The sequence below is a fragment of the Myotis lucifugus genome, unplaced genomic scaffold (assembly GCF_000147115.1).
Source record: "Myotis lucifugus unplaced genomic scaffold, Myoluc2.0 scaffold_115, whole genome shotgun sequence".
NCBI lineage: Eukaryota > Metazoa > Chordata > Mammalia > Chiroptera > Vespertilionidae > Myotis > Myotis lucifugus.
Genome location: NW_005871163.1, coordinates 2,266,984 through 2,286,429, shown reverse-complemented (window position 1 = coordinate 2,286,429; position 19,446 = coordinate 2,266,984). Strand labels below are relative to the sequence as shown.

Below are 19,446 nucleotides of genomic sequence, written 5' to 3'. Positions count from 1 at the left end.
ACTATCTTCATATTTTTGGGTTCTTTTTTCATTTTGCTTTTCCGGTTGGGTGTTTCTCGCTTCTTCGCATTTCAAATCTTTGACTTGATTCTTGCGCTCCTCTGGTCTGCTGTTGGGAGTCTGTATAATATTTTTTATTTCAGTCAGTGTATGCTTACTTTCTAGATGGTTCTTTATCACACCATCGAGGGTCTCATTAGATTTCCTGTACATCTCATCAAGTTTATCGACAGACTCTAGAAGCCTCTTGAGAGACCTCAAAAGTGTGGTTCTGAACTCAATATCCTCCCTTGATAGTTTTGTCCTGTTTCTTTGTCTCCGCATTTTTTACGCTTTCTTGGTACACCCCCTAGTGGTCTTTGTGCGCAGTCTTGTTGTAGTTAAGCCTTGATTGTTATAGTTAATACTAGAGGGATTTGACCTCCAGGCCGACTGGCTGTGATAATCAGCTGTGTTTGCAGTGGAAGAACTTGTGTCCTCTAGGGAGGTGCTAATCTAGTCTTTGCCTGAGGCTATCCGCAAGTGCCTCTGTGCAGGGCTTGGGCGGGGCGGGTCCCACGGGATCAACAGGGCGGAGGAGGGAGCAGTTATGGCTGCTCTCAGTCCGTCCCCAGGGGCTCTGCCTCTCTGTCCCAGCAACAGCTGCAAACCTCGGAGGGACCGTAGCCAGACAGTCTTGCTTCTCCCGTTTGAGTCTGGGTCCCTAGAGACTCACCCGGATCTGGAGCTCTGAGTCTGAGGCTCCCTCCGGATTGAAACAGACAACCACGCCCTCAGCCACCAGCCCGCACCGCGCGCACTCCGCACCTTAGTATTTTACTTCAGCACTGCGCCTCCTCTGATTCTCGGTTCCTCCTAGTTGTAGAACTTCCACTCAGCCAGCCTTCCTGTGGTTCTGGATGATGTCCGTTCCGTCTTTTAGTTGTATTTTTGAAGTGGTTGTTCGAGGCAGCAAACTCCGGCGTTAACCTATGCCGCCATCTTGGTTTCCCCCCAATTATGGGAACTTCTTTTCCCAGCTCTGAGAGCCTGGGCTGGGGGTCTGGTGTGGGGCTGGGACTCCTTGCTTCTCATGGAGGGGGGGAAGCTCCACAGAGACAGCCTCCCTCCCAATTAAAAAAGCGTCACACGCTGTAACCGGTTTGGCTCAGTGGATAGAGCATCGGCCTGCGGACTGAAGGGTCCCGGGTTCGATTCCGGTCAAGGGCATGTACCTTGGTTGCGGGCACGTCTCCAGTGGGGAGTGTGCAGGAGGCAGCTGATCGATGTTTCTCTCTCATCAATGTTTCTAACTCTCTCTCTCCCTTCCTCTCTGTAAAAAATCAATAAAATATATTAAAAAAAAAAAGCGTCACACATGAGTGCAGGTCAAGCTCATTCCGTGCCTCCAGCCCTCCTACCAGTCTCAATGTGACTTCCATTCAGCCAGCTTTCAGGCAGTTCTGGATGATGGTTCTATATTTTAGTTGTGGGAGGCAGTGAGTACAAGTGTTTACCTAGGCTGCCATCTTGGTTCTCTGATTGGATTTTTTTGCTTCCTTATATTCCAAATTGCTGATTTGATTCTTGGTTTAATCTACTACTGTTGATTCTCTGTAACTTATTCTTAATTTCAGTTATTGTTTCCTTCGTTTCAGACAGGTTTTTTTATGGTTTCTGTGTTCTTTTTCATGCTGTTGAATTCTCACTAAGTTTCTTGAGCATCCTTATAGCCATTGTTTTGAACTCTGTATCTGGTAGTTTGATTGCCTCCATTTCATTTAGTTCTTTTTCTGGAGATTTCTTCTCTTCTTTCATTTGGAATCTGTTTCTTTGTCTCTGCATTTTGGCTGCTTCCCTAAGTGTGTTGCTATGTATTAGGTAGAGCTGCTACCTCTCCCAGACCTGGTATAGTGGTCTTGTGTACTAGGTGTCCTTTAGGGTCTAATAACATAGCCTCCCCAGTCTCCCAAGCTGGGTACTCCAGTTACACCTCTGTATGGGCTGTGTGCAGTGTCCTGTTGTAGTTGAGGTTTGATTGCTATTGGCAGTACTGGGAGGGATTGACACCCACCTCCCCCAAGCTGCAATAATCAACTGATTACAGCAGAGGAGCTGCTGTGCTGGAGCTGATCCTACCCAGCAATATTTGCTTCAGTAGGGCTTTGATGCTCACCAAGTTTGCCCAGTGAATTTGTCACTCCTGGATGTGGTAGGGTTGTAATCCGGCATGGTCTGAAGCTGTTCACTGAGTACACTGGCTCTGGAGCCTCTTAAGAGGTGCAAAGTCAGCTGCTGCCTGTGCTCTGCCTGGGGCACCCAGCAGGAGCTACTGAGTGATCTACAGATGGCTGCTACTTATGCTGATCTTGGTGGTGCCCAGGAGAGGCTAAGCTGCAAACCAAGGCTAGCTGCTGCTAGTGCCAGGCTTGGGCCCACTTAGCAAGAGATATGAGGCATGCCAAGACTGGATGCCGCTGCTTTGTAATTTTTGAACCTTTAAGAGATTTTAGGAAAGTCTGCAGCAGGAGCTAAGACAGGCAGTTTGTATGGAAAAGCCACTGGAAACAGCTTGGGTGGGCCTACAAGTTGGGTGGGGCAGGGTCTCAGGGAATCACCAGGGTGGGGTGAACACTGTGAACCAGGTTGATGGAGAGTCAGATGTGGTGCCTGCTGGCTCTGTTGGGGAGGAGAGTCTCAGAAAAAGAACAGTGATCTCTGTCAGCACTTTTATCTAGTAAAGGGCTGTCCTCCGCCAGCTTTCCCCCTGATGTCAGACAATTCAATTCCTCCCCATATGTTTCTGATGCCTTTCAAGTTGCTGCCCCTGCACTGGATCTCAGAGGAAGTGAGTCCTAGTAGGTTCATGCATGAGCCCTTTAAGAACTGCCTGGGACTTCAGCAGCCTCTCACTCAGCCACACTCCCCGCTGGTTTTTACAGCCAGAAGTTATGGGGACTTCTCTTTCTGGTACTGGATCCTGAATGCTGGGGTCCTGGTATGGGCTGGAACCCCTGGTTCTTCAGAAAGTCCTCCTCAGCTAAGGTATTTCTTCCATTTTAAAAAATTATAACATCCAGAGTAATATTTATTTATTTATTTATTTATTTATTTATTTATTTTTGTTTATCCTTACCCGAGGGCATTCTTTCCACTGACTTACTTATAGAGTGGAAGGGATGGGGAGAGAGAAACATTGATTGGTTGCCTACTGCACACTCCCTCATGGGGGAGGTAGTCAAGCTCGCCAACTGAGGTATGTGCCCTTGATCAGAATCAACGCCGCAACCCTTTAGTCCACTGGCTGATGCTCTAACCACTGAGAACCCTCCAGGACTTCTTTCAATTTTTATTTGGCTCACGTGGCTGTGGGACCTGCCTGTTTTGTGTTTCTGCCCCTCCTATAGTCTCAATGTGGTTTCTGTAAATCTCTAATTGTAGAACTAACATTCAGCTAGATTTCAGGTTGTTCAGAATGATGGTTGTTTTGTAAGTTTAGTTGTAATTTTGACATGGTTGTGGGAGGATTTTCATGCTGCATTTATCTACATGACCATCTTGACTGGAAGTCCCCTCAATATTTTTTAATTAGGATTACTTTAAAGTCATTATTATGAGAAACGATAGTTCTAAGTGCTTTTTCAGCTGCCTCCTGCACACTCCTTGCTGGGGATGTGCCCGCAACCAAGGTACATGCCTTTGCCTTTGACCGGATTCGAACCTGGGACCCTTGAGTCCAAAGGCTGACGCTCTATCCACTGAGCCAAACCAGTCAGGGCTAAGTGCTTTTTTTTATATTCAGAATATAAGAATCAGTCAATCTCTCTTGCTGTCTTTTTTTGTGTCTGTATGTTTGTTTAAAACATATATTTTTATTGATTTCAGAGAGGAAGGTTTAGTGGGAGAGAGATAGAAGCATCAGTGATGAGAGAGAATTACTGATGGACTGCCTCCTGCATGCCCAACACTGGGGATTGAGCCTGCAACCCAGGCATGTGCCTTGACCAGGAATCGAATTGTGACTTCCTGGTTCATAGGTAGATGCTCAACCACTGAGTCAAGCTGGCCGGGCTAATTTTTTTTCCTCATCCGAGGATGTGAGTTTTTTCATTGATTCCAGAGAAAGAGGAAGGGAGAGAGAAGGAGAGAGAGAGAAACATCAATCGGTTGCCTTTCATAGGCACCTCAACCAGGATCAAACCCACAACCTGTGTATGTGCCCTGACCCAGAATAGGCTCATGACCCTTCGGTGCATGGGACAACACTCTAACCACCTAAGCCACACTGGCCAGGGCTGTTTTTAAATTTTAAAAGAAAGATTTAATAAGATTTTGAACAGGCCTAGAGTTTTAGATAAAGAGAAAGGTCAGCCTTCATTATAGCCTAGTTGTTTTCCTACCAACTTTTAGATCTTGGTTTTGTCATAATTTATGGCTCTTTTTCTGGGAGTTATAGATTTATAGTATGCTGTCACGAAGTAGATAACACGAGGCCAAGGAATGAATGTGGGCTTTATTTAATTAGACCTAAGTTTAAATTTTATTTTTACTTTCTAATTTCTGAGTGAATTCAATAATTTTATTATTTCTGAACTTTGTTTATCTGTAAAACAGATAATACAAACTTTCTGACAAGCTTATTATGAGTATTAAATAATGTATATTAAGTGCCTTAGTATCTAATAAGTTCTCATTATTTTTATTTTCTTTTTGCAATTTCTCCTGTTTCTTCCATTATTTATTTATTTTTTAAAATTTTATTGATTTCAGAGAGGAAGGGAGAGAAAGAGAGAGATAGAAACATCAACGATGAGAGAGAACCATTGATCAGCTGTCTCCTGCATGCCTCCTACTGGGGATCAAGCTTGCAACCTTGCCATGTCCCCTGACCAGGAATTGAATCATGACCTTCGAGTTCACAGGTCAATGCTCAACCAGTGGGCCACACCAGCCAGGCTATTTCTTCCATTATTTAGTTTTTAGTTTTAAAATATAGAAGTATGGCCCTGACCGGTTTAGCTCAGTGGATAGAGTGTTGGCCTGCGGACTTGAGGGTTCTGGATTCGATTCCAGTCAAGGGCATGTACGTTGGTTGCGGGCACATCCCCAGTAGGGAGTGTGCAGGGAGGCAGCTGATTGATGTTTCTCTGTCATTGATGTTTCTAACTCCCTATCCCTCTCCCTTCCTCTCTGTAAAAAATCAATAAAATATATTTAAAAAATAAGATATAAAAGTATGTTTAATGGTGATATTCAGTCCTACTTAATACAGTTTTTCATTTTTAAGGCATTTAATATTGTGTTGTTAAACAGTTTGGTACCCCTTGGTGATCCAAATTTCCATAAGGGAAGAAATGGACCTTAATATTTATTGAGAACCTACTATGTGCCAAGCACTGCCTGTGTACTTGTTTGTTTTCCATTGAAATGAAGGCTGTCAGTCATCAGGGCAAAGCCAGATCTTCTGATTTTATTTTTTGCTGCACAGTGATACAACTAATTTGTATTGTAAGCTGACACCATTTGATTTTCTTATTGAATTTTAGGGACAGAGAATTCTGGAAAAGTGGACATCTCTACCAAGGACCTTCTTCCTCATCAAGAGTTGCGATTTAAGTCTGGTCTGGAGAAGGCTGTCAAGCATAAAGACAAACTGTTAGAGTTTGATAGAACTAGGTATGATATGATTAGAATAAATGCTAAGAAGTAGACTAGTCCTCAGATTCTGCCCATTAGAAATTATTTTGGCACTTGATACATTCTTAGGGGTTGAGTATGAAAAAGATTACAGGGAAAGAACAGCTTGGATGCTCTACATAGGAGGCCTATATGTATTTTTTAAATCAATATTTGAATAAAGTTTTTAAAAATATATCCCACCAAGAGGATCCTACTGAGAAACATTTTTTAAATTTTTAACACATGCTAGTATACATCCGGAAAGTTGCCTTGGGTTGAATAATTCCCCACTTGTTTCACTTACAGACATTCAGTAATCTTATATATTAGAGTGCCTACCATGTGCAAACTGTTGTGTTGGGCTGTGGAATATCTATGAGACGTTGCCTCTGGGCGAGTGTAGGTAATGCCATATCATTGACACGAAATTTGTTTTCTGATTTAATGATTAATATATTAAAATGTTTCTCAATTGGCTTTTACATTCCTATGTTTTTGTCATTTAGCCCACTGACTTTTCTTTCTTTTTAAAAAAATATATTTTATTGATTTTTTACAAAGAGGAAGGGGAGAAGAATAGAGAGTTAGAAACATTGATGAGAGAGAAACATCGATCAGCTGCCTCCTGCACACCCCCTACTGGGTACGTGCCCTTGACCAGAATCGAACCTGGGACCCTTCAGTCTGCAGGCCGATGCTCTATCCACTGAGCCAAACCGGTTAGGGCTGACTTTTTTTTAAGAGACAGAATTTGCTAGTTCTATTTTCTATTTCTTTCTCTTTCATCTTCTTCTTTGGGACCAAATACATATGTTGAAAATCAGTTAATGGTAAAAAGAAAAAAAATTAAATAGGACATAAATGCTCACTTCTCAAATGGCCACATGTGGGTTCTTAGACCCCAAATCTCTTATTTACTGTAAATGACCTGGTAGTCTATCCCTGGCATTATAATTCTTTGTGTATGTGTATTTTTATTTTTTAAAAAATATGTTTTTATTGATTTCAGAGAGGAAGGGAGAGGGAGCCAGCAACCTAGGCATATGCCCTTGACTGGAATCAAACCCGGGACCCCTCAGTCCGCAGGCCGACGCTCTATCCACTGAGCCAAGCTGGCTAGGGCTATATGTGTGTTTTTAATCCTTTGGTTAGACACACCTTCTACTACCAAACTGTTTGCTATGAATACATGAGATATAACTTTGAAAACTATTTCTTAAGCCTATTACCAGGTTTGTAACTCCATATTTACTCTTAATCCTTTAAATATTACTTTTAGACCTACTCAATAAAACTTAACCTTAGAAATAGAATTAGAAATGGAGTACATCTCTTGATAAGTAAAAACTGGAAAAGTGTCTCTCTCTATTGATGTTGCCCTTTTGCTGATTTGTTCAAGGGTACCACTTGCATTATTTAGGTTTATATATAGGACCAATTTTCTCCTGAGCCCTCTTAAGCTTCCCACTCTGTCTACCTTAAAACTTTTATAATTCCAGCTGAATCTTGAGTAATTGAAATCACTATATGAATATGATTTGAGTGTTTCCCTATAACTATGTATATTACAAATTTGTAATTATGCACAAATCCAGTTGATTTGTCATTTTATTATTATTATTTTTTAATCCTCACCCGAGGATATTTTTCCATTGATTTTTAGAGAGAGTGGAAGAGAGAGGGAAAGACAGAGAGAAATATTGATGTGAGAGAAACATATCCATTGGTTGCCTCCTGCACGCGCCCTGACCAGGGCCTGGGCAGGGGAGGAGCCTGCAACCTAGATACATGCCCTTGATCAGAATTGAACCCGGGACCATTCAGTCCACAGGCCGATGCTCTATCCACAGTGCCAAACCGGCTAGGGCGATTTGTTATTTTAGAGTATTACTTAACTTCTGTGAGCCCTGGGTTTATTATCTGTGGAATGAGAGAGTGGATTATCAAGATTTCTTCTAGTTCTCAGTTTCTTTGTTAGAAAGAGGCCTGATTATCATATTCTGAACTTGGCCACTGTATTAGTGAGGGACTGGAGATTTGGGGAAGGGGGACTGACATATAGTAGTAGAGAGTAAGTGTCCTAAGAATAAGCCACAGGACTGAGAACACCAGTTTCTAAGGGAAAGGGTAGCAGTTGGGCCTAACAAGAATAGACTAAGTCCCAGTTATAGAGGGACTATCATATTAAATAAGTAAGTTGCCAAGACATGAACTCAGCTGCAGCAAAACCAGGCAGAAGCCCAGATTTCAGAAGATGAGGACTAGAGTCTGTATTAAGAAAGCTAGAAGGACAGTGGATTATGGTGCTGTGTCTTTTCCTGGCCGACGATGAGATTAGTTTTAGAAGCTGAGCTGAGCTTGCAATGGAGATAATTTATATGCAGAAGCTAGGAACCAGGCAGAGCTTGACCTGGTTTTAGAACATTCTTGGACCTCCATATTTGAGATAATAACCTTTAGGACAGCATAAGAGCTACCTTGAAACATTTTCCCAGTAATCAAGTTCCTATTTGTCAATAGGTGACCTAATTGCCATGTGTTGTTGTTTTTCTTTTTCTTAGTATTCGAAGGACCCAAGTAATTGATGATGAATCAGATTACTTTGCCAGTGATTCTAACCAGTGGTTATCCAAAATTGAGCGGGAAACTTTGCAGAAGCGAGAGGAGGAGCTGAGAGAATTTCGACATGCCTCTCGGCTTTCTAAGAAGATCACCATTGACTTTGCAGGCAGGAAGATCGTGGAAGATGAAAATCCACTAGCCGAGTATCATAGCAAGTAAGTGGGTAGTAGCAGAAAAGGTCTGAAAGAAGGGGATGGTTTGATTGTAAAAGATTTACCCCATCTAATGGATCTGTTATTTTTGTTGATTTAAAAAAATAATATATTCATTTGGAATAGAAACATGTAAGAGTAGCTAAGAAAATTTTGAAAATGAACAGGGAGGGAAACTTGTCCTACTAGATAATTACAGTAGTTTTATTTTAAAAAAAAACTTTAAAAAAATTAGATACAGTTTGGGCACAGGAATAAGTAATGAAATAATAGACTCCAGAAGGAAACCTGTGTGTCTGTATTGTATGTGTATGTGTGCATGGGTGTGTGTTTATATGTGTGTAAATTTAATAATTGATAAAGGTAATATTTCTAAATAGTAAGGAAAGGATTTAATATGTGATGGGATGATTGGCCACCAGCTTAGAAAATATCTATAGTAGATCTGTACCTCAAATCATTCTGTGGCCCTAGCTGGTTTGGCTCAGTGGATAGAACATCGGCCTGCAGACTGAATGGTCCTGGGTTTGATTCTGGTCAAGGGCACATGCCTGGGTTGCAGGCTCAATCCCCAGTGGGGAGCTTGCAGGAGGCAGCTGATCGATGATTCTCTCTCATCATTGATGTTTCTATCTCTGTCTCTCTCTCCCTTTCCCTTCTCTGAAATCAATAAAAATATTTTTAAAAAAGATAACTCATGACCTTTAACCCTTTGCGGTCCAATGTTATTTTTGGAATTCAAACAGTCTGGTCCAAATTAATTGACGGGATTGAATGTTGAACTTTTTAATGTTCTTATTGCTCGACGTTGGACCTGCTAGTGCCTGGTCTGTCGAGTCAGTCTCGAGATTGGACCGAAAAAGGTTAAAAAAAATCTTCTGTGATAGTTTGACTAAAGAGTTAAATGTAAAAGAAATAAAAGAATTAGAAACAAATATAGATATATAGGAGGATATGGTTATTGTTTTGGTGTGATAAATCTCTTTCTAAGTAGGATCCAAAACCCAGAAGTCAAAAGACATAAAATATATTTAAAATAAAGTAAAAAAATAACAAACTTAGAGGAAATATTTTCAACATTTAACCAAGACTAGCATCCATCTCTATATATAAAAGCCAAGTGACCGGAACAACTGGTCTCTATGATGCACACTGCAGCCGGCCAACTGACCCAAGCGGGTGTGTGTGTGTGTGGCCCCACCCCGCAGCCAGCCCCAGCAGGATTGGGGGCGGGGCCAGCCAGCCAACCTCCTGTGCCCGCCCCCGCCAGCCCTGTCCCAAATTGCCCGCCCCCCCCCCCATCAGCCCCCATCAGGACAGGCCGGCCAGACCCCACCTGTGCATGAATTTGTGTACCGGGCCTCTAGTAATATATAAATAGGCCTTCTGCAAATTAAGAGAAAAAGACCACATCCTGGCCACTGTGGCTCAGTTGGTTGGGCATCATCCGGTGCACCAGGAGGTTGCTGGTTTGATTCCTGGTCAAGTGCATATGCCCAGGTTGTGGGCTCCATCCTTGGTAGGGTGTGTGCAGGAGACAGCGCATCCATGTTACACTCTCACACCGATGTTTCTCTCTCTCCCTCTCCCTCTCTCTTTAAAAATCAATAAAAATGTATTTTTAAAAATCCAGTAGAAAAATGGGCAAAGGCTAAGAATAGACAATTTACAGGTGAAGAAATAAAAATAGTCATTAAATGTTTGAAAAGATACTCAACTTGTTATCAAAGAAATGCAAATTTTTAGCCATAGCTGGTTTGGTTCAGTGAATAGAGCCTTGGCCCACAGACTGAAGGGTTCCAGGTTTGATTCCGATCAAGGGCACGTACCTCAGTTGCAGGCTTGATCCCCAGCCCTGGTTGGGGTGCATGTAAGAGGCAACCAATCGATGTGTCTCTCTCACATTGATGTTTCTCTCTGTCTCTCCCCCTCCCTTCCACTCTCTCTAAAAAAAAAAAAAAAAAGGAAAAATATCTTCAGTGAGGATTAACCAAAATAAAAAAGTACATATTTTTAAACATATGTACCATTAAATTGGTTGAAATAAAATATATATAATATTGCATAATTTGTGAGTGTAAGAAAATAGGTGTGCTCTTTCACTGTGGAGGGAGTATTAAAATGGTACAGCCTCTTTCAGGTGTAAAGCTTAGTGATCAGGCAATCATATACCATACAATTAGATGCCTTTTTAGGAGATAAACAGGTAGAAACACAAGCAGGACTAGACTTTGCGGTGCCTACTGTCCCCTTTGTTCACATGAGCATGAACACTGACCAGTGTGAACTACACAGCAAAGGGCCTGTCTCTAATTCTGAACTGTGTGTGTGTAAAATCACACATACAACTGCACAGAAGGAGGAGCATAGGATCCCTCCCAAAATAAAAAAAAATAAAAATGGTATAGCCTCAATATCAAGAGTGAACTGTAATATACACTATGGATTTTGGGTGATAATGATGTCTCAGTGTAGACTGATTAATTGTTACAAATGTACCACTTTATTGAAGGATGTTTGATAATGGGGGAAGCTCTGCATGTGTGGGGACAAGAGAGTATGAGTGTAAGGGAAATCTCTACACCTTACATTCAGTTGTGCTGTGAAACTAAAACTGCTCTAAAAAATAAAGTCTATTGAAAAAAAAATTGCCATTATGGCTACTTAGAGTTGAGAAGAGATACGCATATTGGTTCCAACGAAAAGAAAGCACATAGAGATCTTGCCCTTTTTTTTGTTTGTTTTGAAAATGATACCTCTCTCTCTCACACACACACACATAAAAATGGATATTAGTGAGCAGAGAAGTGTTTTTCACAAGGCCAAGTCCGTGGCTTTTCTCTTTCATACCTGGCAACTCCATGATCAACTTTTTCTAAACAAAGGAAATTCTGCCACTAGTTTCAAAATAATTATTTGTTCGCATCTATTATGTATATGATACACAGATATAAAGAAAAAAATAAAATTACTTCTGGGTGATGGGTTTAAGAATTCTTTTTCCTTCTATTAATTTGTATTTTCCAGTTTTTCCATAATAAAAATTGATTGCTTTTACAATAAAAATCATTTTATATCTCATAAGAAAGGGTTCAGCCTTTTAGAAGGGAAACTGGACAGTATCTCAAAATTTAAATGGTGCATACTTTTTGACTTATCAGCTGCACACCAGATATCAAATGCTAGTTTCTTTATTTGCTTCTCAACAGTTTTAAAAATTATTTGCCATTCTTGCCCTAGCTGGTTTGGCTCAGTGGATAGTGTCAACCTGCGGACTGAAGGATCCCGGGTTTGATTTTGGTCAAGGGCACATGCCTGGGTTGCAGGCTCAACCCCCAGTGGGGGGTGTGCAGGAGGCAGCCCATCAATGATTCTTTGTCATAATTGATGTTTCTATCTCGCTCTTCCTCTCCCTTCCTTTCTGAAATCAATAAAAATATATTTAAAAAAAATTATTTGCCATTCTGCCCCGGCCAGGTGGCTCGGTTGGTTGGTTGGAGCATCATCCTGTACACCAAAACCTTGTGGGTTCGATTCCTGTTCAGGGCACATACATAGATTGCAGGTTCAATCCCCAGTCAGGGTGCATACGGTAGGCAACCGATCCATATTTCTTTCTCACATTTCTCTCTCTCTCTCTCTCTCTCTCTCTCTCTCTCTCCCCCTCTCTCTCTCTCTCTCTCTCTCTCTTCCTCTCACAAAACATTAAAAAAACAATCTCAGGTGAGGATTTTTTAAAAATTGCCATTCTGACACATGAAAAATGGCATTTCATCATAATTTTATTCACATTTCGAACATTCTAAAAATGTATTTATTAGCTATTTGTATTATTTCTTTTATACATTATGGAGTTCTGGATATACCAGTACTTACCACTGTACTATGTCTTAAATCTATTTCTCTTCTTCAGATCCTACTGTCGCTGCCTTATTTTAGACTCACCTCTTCCTTCAAATTCTTGTACTATTTTGTTTTGTTTTAAGCTTCATGCCTTTGCCTTTCCCTTGGTTTGGAAATCCCTCCCCCAATTTTTGCCTTTCAAATATCTACCTCTCTCTCAACCTGCTTAAGTATAGCACATGGGATGATAGGATAATAACCACCAAATGGATTTTGCCTCATAGTATTAATTACATCCTCTCATGTTTTATTCATCATCTTTATAGCTGTCTTAAACCTTCCACTTAGATTCAAAGCTGCCTTGAAAGGAGGAGCCATGTCTTCTACAACCTTTTAAGTTGCCCTCCATATAACAGGTTCCTAACAAGTAACTCTTTAATTGTATTCAAGGTCAGGTTCAGTCTTTCCTACTGGTAGAAGCTTTTCATCATGTGTGTCTCAGAATCATCATCATCCTACATTTGTCAAACATTCAGCAGGGGCATGGAGTAAAGCAGCAAGTAATGTAGTGCTATAGAGTAGAATAAGATACAGTCCCTGCAGGACCTATGATCTCTTACTATCCAATAGAATTAGTTCCACCAGTGAACATTATCACATAGGTTTAGAGCCAAGTAGTCATAGCAAACACGATCATAGGATGTATCCAATGACTAAATCAGGGGTGGGCAAACTTTTTGACTCGAGGTCCACAATGGGTTCTTAAACTGGACCGGAGGGCCGGAACAAAAGCATGGATGGAGTGTTTGTGTGAACTAATATAAATTCAAAGTAAACATCATTACATAAAAGGGTACGGTCTTTTTTTTTTTTTTTTTAGTTTTATTCATTTCAAACGGGCCGGATCCGGCCCGCGGGCCGTAGTTTGCCCAAGGCTGGACTAAATAGTAGGTGCTATAGGACTTCAGAGAAAGGAGGAAGCACTTTTGTGTGGGGCCAGTAGAGGGCCTCATTAGAACTTCTGGGCCTTGAAGCAAGGCTAGAATTCATATCATCATGGAGGAATGTAGAGAGGGACTCCTGAGTGAGCAGAGGAGTAATTGAATGTGTTGAGTAAATAGGCTGCCATGGAATACTCTTCTGTGCGTCAGATTGTTTCTAGGCAACTTTTCTAATCCTTGCATTTTTAATAAACTCGTTAGACAGATGAATGATTATAGTGGGCCGTACCTATTTTCTTAGCATTCTGGAACTTTTACTAACTCATTCCTTAGGGTTGTTGGAGTAAAGAGAAGGAAATTTGGGTGGGGGAAGGTGGTTATTTATGAACCCCTCTTTGAATTTTAAAATTTATTACTGTAGAAGGCTTTTTTATTGGTGGTAAGTAAGGATGTTCTGAACATAGAATATTACCAATTATTGCATCCTTTGGTTTGTTATCACAGACTAGATGAGACAATACAGGCCATTGCCAGTGGAACCTTGAACCAATCACTGACCAAATTGGATAGATCTTCTGAAGAGCCTTTGGGAATTCTGGTGAATCCGAACCTGTACCAATCCCCTCCCCAGGTTAGTGGATCTTTGCTCTAATTGATAATGAGAGAAGTTTGGGCCCAGACATGTCTCCTTTCAAGTGTGCCTCTTTAATAGGCTTTAAATACCAATCTGCTTTCTCAGCATACCCACCAACCTTGTTCTCTGGTTCAATTCATTCCAGTCTTTCTGCAGCACTTCTGACAAGTTGACCTATATTATCTTCTGAGTATTTCCAAAGAGAAGGTTTGTTAAGTACTATAAAGATTTAGATAATTCCATGGTCCTTTTGTTAGTGTTTTTTTCTGTATATTTTATAGAATATAGGTAGTCCCATAGAGTGATGTTTTAAATTAATACATTAATTCACATATTCATTGTCATCATTTATTTTTCTATCAAGTACATTGAGCACCTGTTTTGTACAAGCATAGTAGACATAACTTCTATCTTTAACCCTTTTCGGTCCAACGTGGAGGCTGACTCGACAACCAGGCGCTAGGAGCAGGTCCAACGTCGAGCTAAGGTCTAGTGAGACAGATAACTTCAACATTCAATCCCGTCAATTAATTTGGACCAGACTGTTTGAATTCCAAAAATAAAATTGGACCGCAAAGGGTTAAAGAACTCAGAGACAAATAGGGGAAAAGATTATATATGCAACTTTAAGACTAATGGAGATATAAATAAAGTACAGTGGAAATCCAGAGGAGGGAAAGACTACTTCCTGTTGAGGGGATTAAAAGAGGCTTTTTATAGGGAAGCTGCCATTCATTACAAGTAAATATCCTAGAAAATGGATGTTTGGGGATGATGGGAAAAAAGCATTCCAGGCAGAATGAACTGTCGGAATAAGGCATGGGTACACAATAGCATGGGAGATATATATATGGAATACTGAATTTAAGCAACCTAGATTGTACTCATAAAAAGCATTATCGTGAGAAATAGACTAAGGTTAGGTAGGTAAAACCAGAGCTTAAATGTTTAGCTAGGAAGTTTTCACATTCTTATTTTGTAAATTAATGTGAGCCATAGAAGGTTCTTAAACAGAGAGTTGCATTCAAAGCAGTGCTGCAGACAGCTTAACTGGAAATATTTGTTCATCAGCACTGTATATGTGCTAGGTTTTTTTGCTAGGTGCTGGGAAATTAAAAGATAAAGGCCTAACTTCAGTCCTTAAGGACTTCAAATTTAGTGGGAAGATGTGTTTGAATAAAAATAATTACCATTAATTAAGATAATTGCTATGATAGACACATGTCATAGGTACAATAGGACTTTAGGAGAGAGTTCATAAGCCCACTCAAGGAGTCACAAAAGAAATAGTGTTTAAGAGGAGATGTAAGGGATGAATAGGAATTTTCAAGCAGACAGATCTGAGAAGGGAATTCCAGGTAGAAGATACAACATGTACAGAGGCTCAACAGTTTGAGAGCTTTGGAGAACCACAAGTAATTAAGTATTGTTTGAAGTTAAAATGGACTAGTAGGTGTATTAGTTTCCTAAGGCAGCCATGACAAAGTAACACAACTGGTTGGCTTAAGACAACAGAAATCTATTCTCTCTCAGTTCTCAACATTGAAATTAAGATGTTAGCAGCGCCGTACTCCCTCTAAAGCAGAGGTTCTCAACCTGTAGGTCACGACCCCTTTGGCGGTCTAACGACCCTTTCACAGGGGTTGCCTAAGACCATCCTGCATATCAAATATTTACATTACGATTCATAACAGTAGCAACATTACAGTTATGAAGTAGCAATGAAAATAATTTTATGGTACGGTCACAACATGAGGAACTGTATTTAAAGGGCCAGAAGGTTGAGAACCACTGCTCTAAAGGCTCTCCTGGCGAATGCTTTCTTGCCTCTTTCAGCTTCTGGTGCCTGTAAGGCAGCCCTTGGTTTGTAGCTTGTCATTCTAGTCTCTGCATCTGTCTGCATATGGCCTTCTTTCCTGTGTATCTTTTTAAAAAAATATATTAAAGCCGGGGACAGTGAAACAAGAAAGGGCTGGGGAAATGAGCCTAGTCTGGTCTGCTTTGGCTTACTAGGAAGTCAGAGAAAAGGGGGCCTTGGGGACAGGGCTAGGGGGTTAGCCCTGGACGAACTGCCACTGCCCAATGCTACTTGGTTGGGTGGGGTCCCTTAGAGTTTAGGAAATTACCTGTTGGGGGAAGGAGAAGGGGAGGGGCAGAGAGAAGTTGAGGGTATGCTCCCTGGAGGAAGAGCTTGCCTCCTGTGTGTCTTTGTCTTTATGTATTCTCCCCTTTTATAAGGACACCAGTCATTAGATTTCGGGTCCACCCTAATCCAGTATGACCTTAACTCATTTACATCTACAGAGATTCTATTTCCAAGTAAGGTTCTGTGGATGTAAATTTGGAGGGGATACTACTTAAGCCAGTACAGTAGGCAGCATCTTATTATGAAAGCCTTTATGTCTCATGCTAAGGAGTTTGGTTTTATCTTAAAGTAGACAAAGAAGAGGCCTTGAAGGATTTTAGCTGAAGATTGACTTAACATCCCTGACAAGATCTGTTTGGCTTTATCATGGTACCAGCATGTGATTCTGCCCCTCAGCACGTGAAGAATGTACAGATCAAAACGTTAAATCTTCATTGGGCTGATATATTTATGTTGGGAAACATAATGTATCCAATATAGATTATTAATAAGTATAAAATGGAAATAATTACAGACCAGTTATTTGGTGTGATAGTTGTACTGTTGCTGGAATTAGGAAGCTTTGTGTGGAGATTTCAACATTCTAATTATCCTCTAAGATGGAATCTTGTTATCATACCTGGGCTTCTACTGAATTTGTACCTTCTCTAGCTCTTTTGTCCTTGTTTCAAAGATGGGATAAATTTTTCTAAGAATATGTTCCCACTATGATTTCATTATTAGCATTCATCTCATTTTTTAGATCTACTCCGGGTGCTTTCCTTTTCAGAACTATATGTTGTTTTTTCCCCCTGTGTAGTGGATAGACCAGACAGGTACAGCCACACAGAAGAAGGCTTTCCATTCAGCAGGATCAGAACCAGGGTTCAACTCATATCGGCACCAGTTGCGAATCCAGGACGAAGAATTTCAGGAAGGCTTTGATGGTGGCTGGTGCCTCTCTATGCATCAACCCTGGGCTTCTCTGCTTGTCAGAGGGATTAAAAGGTAAGAACAGAAATGAATCTTGACAGTGAGAGATTTTACAGTGACATCAAGTTGATTTAGAGTTATGGATTAGAATTTATTTTCCCCAATCTAGTGATGATTTATAATATTCGTTGGTACATAAAACTTTAAGCAATATATTCATGTTACTGACTTGATAATAGTTTTTATTTTTTATTTTTTTTACTGAATAGCTTTAAAAAACTGAGGTTAAAATGGCTAAGGATTTTAGTCATAACAAACAATAGAATACCAGTTTTTTATCTTTGTAGGAAGTCTATTGATAAAACTTCTCTTGGTGCTGCCTTTGTAATAAGGCACTCAACTTTTTAATGGTTTGATCCTATTTGAAATTCAAGGTTTTTAATATTTATTAATTTTTTAAGACATTAGCTTATTTGGTTTTGTTTTTCTTTCATTCATCTGACTATCTATCATTCAGCTAATCTATCTATCTGAGTAACCATATTGAGAAACTCTTTTACCACAAATTCCTTTCCTACAAAAAGTGGGAGAAGTAGTAAGGAATAGAAGAAGTATAATAGAGTAAAGTTGTTGTACCTGTTAGTGGTGATAGTAATAGCTTATAATTCCATGGTTTCATATGTTTCTTCTCAATTCAATTTTTAAAGCTAGTTCGGGTTTTTTCTTTTATAAATGTAAATAGAAAATTGGAAAATACAGAAAAGTAGCTAGAAAAAGAAAGATCACCTATAATCCCATCACCTATAAACAGCTACTGTTAGCATTTTGGAGTGTTTATGTTCTTTTTCCTATGCAAATTATATAGTGAGGCCTAATATGTATTTATGTTTGTGTTTTTCTTCTTTCACTTTTCATTACAACATTTATTTTTCCTTTTTTATCCAATTTTATTAAGATAAAATTGACATTTGCCCTGGCCGGTATGACTCAGTTGGTTGATTCCCAGTCAGGGCACATTCTCGGGTTGCAGGCTTGATCCCCAGTAGGGACGCGCAGGAAACAGCTGATCTATGATGCTTTCTCATCAATGTTTCTCTCTCTCTCTTCCTCTTCCTTCCTCTCTTTCTAAAAAAAAGAAAATCAATAAAAACATTATAAAAAGATAAAATTGACATACAACATTGTACTTGTTTAAGGTATACAACATAATGATTTGATATACGTATATATATTGCAAAATGATTGTTGCAATTAGTTTAGTTAACATCATCACCACAGTTACACACTTTTTGTTTTTGTGATGGCAACTTTTAAGATCTATTCTCTTAGCAGCTTTCAAATATATATAATAAAATATTGTTAACTATAGTCACCATTTTGTACATTATGTCCCCAGAAGTTTCTTATAACTTGAAGTTTGTAACTTTTAACTACTTTCCCCATTTCCTTCTGGCAACCACCAATCTGTTTTCTGTGTGTATGAGTTTGGTTTTTTTCACATTCCGCATATAAGTGAGATCATACAATATTTGTCTTTCTCTGTCTAACTTATTTTATTTCACTTAGCAAAATGCCTTCAATGTCTATCCATGTTGTTGCAAATGTCAGGATCTTCTTTATTTTTATTGATTATTTTAAAAAATATGTTTTATTGATTTTTTACAGAGAGGAAGGGCGAGGGATAGAGAGTTAGAAACATCAATGAGAGAGAAACATTGATCAGCTGTCTCCTGCACACCCCCTACTGGGGATGTGCCCGCAACCAAGGTACATGCCCTTGACCGGAATCGAACCCGGGACCCTTCAGTCCGCAGGTCGACGCTCTATCCACTGAGCCAAACCGGTCAGGGCAGGATCTTCTTTATTTTTATGGCTGTGACTAATGTATCATTATATATATAAATAAACATATATATATAAATATATATATCACATCTTCTTCTTTTTTTTTTTTGATTAAGATATTACATATGTGTCCTTATCCCCACGTTACCCCCGTCACATCTTCTTTATCCATTCATTCATCAATCCATGTCTTGGCTATTGTGACTAATTCTATAGCGAATATGGGAGTACAGATATCTCTTTCTTCCTTCTTATTTTATCAGTTAGAATTTCATATGCCTGGCAGTGTCCTACCTCATAACGGGATAATACTTTGTATTTAAATAACATTTTACCATTTTTAAAGAGGTAGCTTTATTAAATAGATTGGGCCAGTATTATTACAATCTTGGACAAATGAGGGCACTTAGGCAGGCAAAGGTAAAGCAGCTTGCTTTGAATTTCAAAGTTAGTTACTAGTGGCAGGAATGGTACTAGAGGTCAGGTTTCAAAGTGCTTTTTCCACTCTCACTGTGTAAGAGTCATTTTTCTACTTTCCTGAAAGAAAATTTGTTATCAATATTTAGGAACAATTATTAGTGCTTTGGTGTTTTCATGATGAATTGTGACTTTTCTCCTTCATTAAGGTGCATTACCATTTTCCCCCTCCTCTTGAAGATCAGGCTATCCTGCTTTGTCTATCTGTGTCATAGT

At 39.8% G+C, this 19,446-nt stretch overlaps 1 protein-coding gene across 4 annotated transcripts in view; it reads left to right on the top strand.

Annotated features, from left to right (window-relative positions):
- Nucleotides 1–19,446, top strand: part of TRIP4 (thyroid hormone receptor interactor 4) — a 67,628-nt gene that overhangs the window by 23,268 nt on the left and 24,914 nt on the right. For all 4 annotated transcript variants that reach the window (XR_002830414.1, XR_002830413.1, XM_023757855.1 and 1 more), the window contains 4 exons: nt 5,526–5,655; nt 8,220–8,435; nt 13,721–13,847; nt 16,796–16,983. Coding sequence is in view for 2 of the 4 variants with exons in the window: in XM_023757855.1 (XP_023613623.1) it covers nt 5,526–5,655; nt 8,220–8,435; nt 13,721–13,847; nt 16,796–16,983 (661 nt within the window). In the remaining 2 variants the exon portion in view is untranslated. The remainder of the gene's footprint in view (nt 1–5,525; nt 5,656–8,219; nt 8,436–13,720; nt 13,848–16,795; nt 16,984–19,446) is intronic.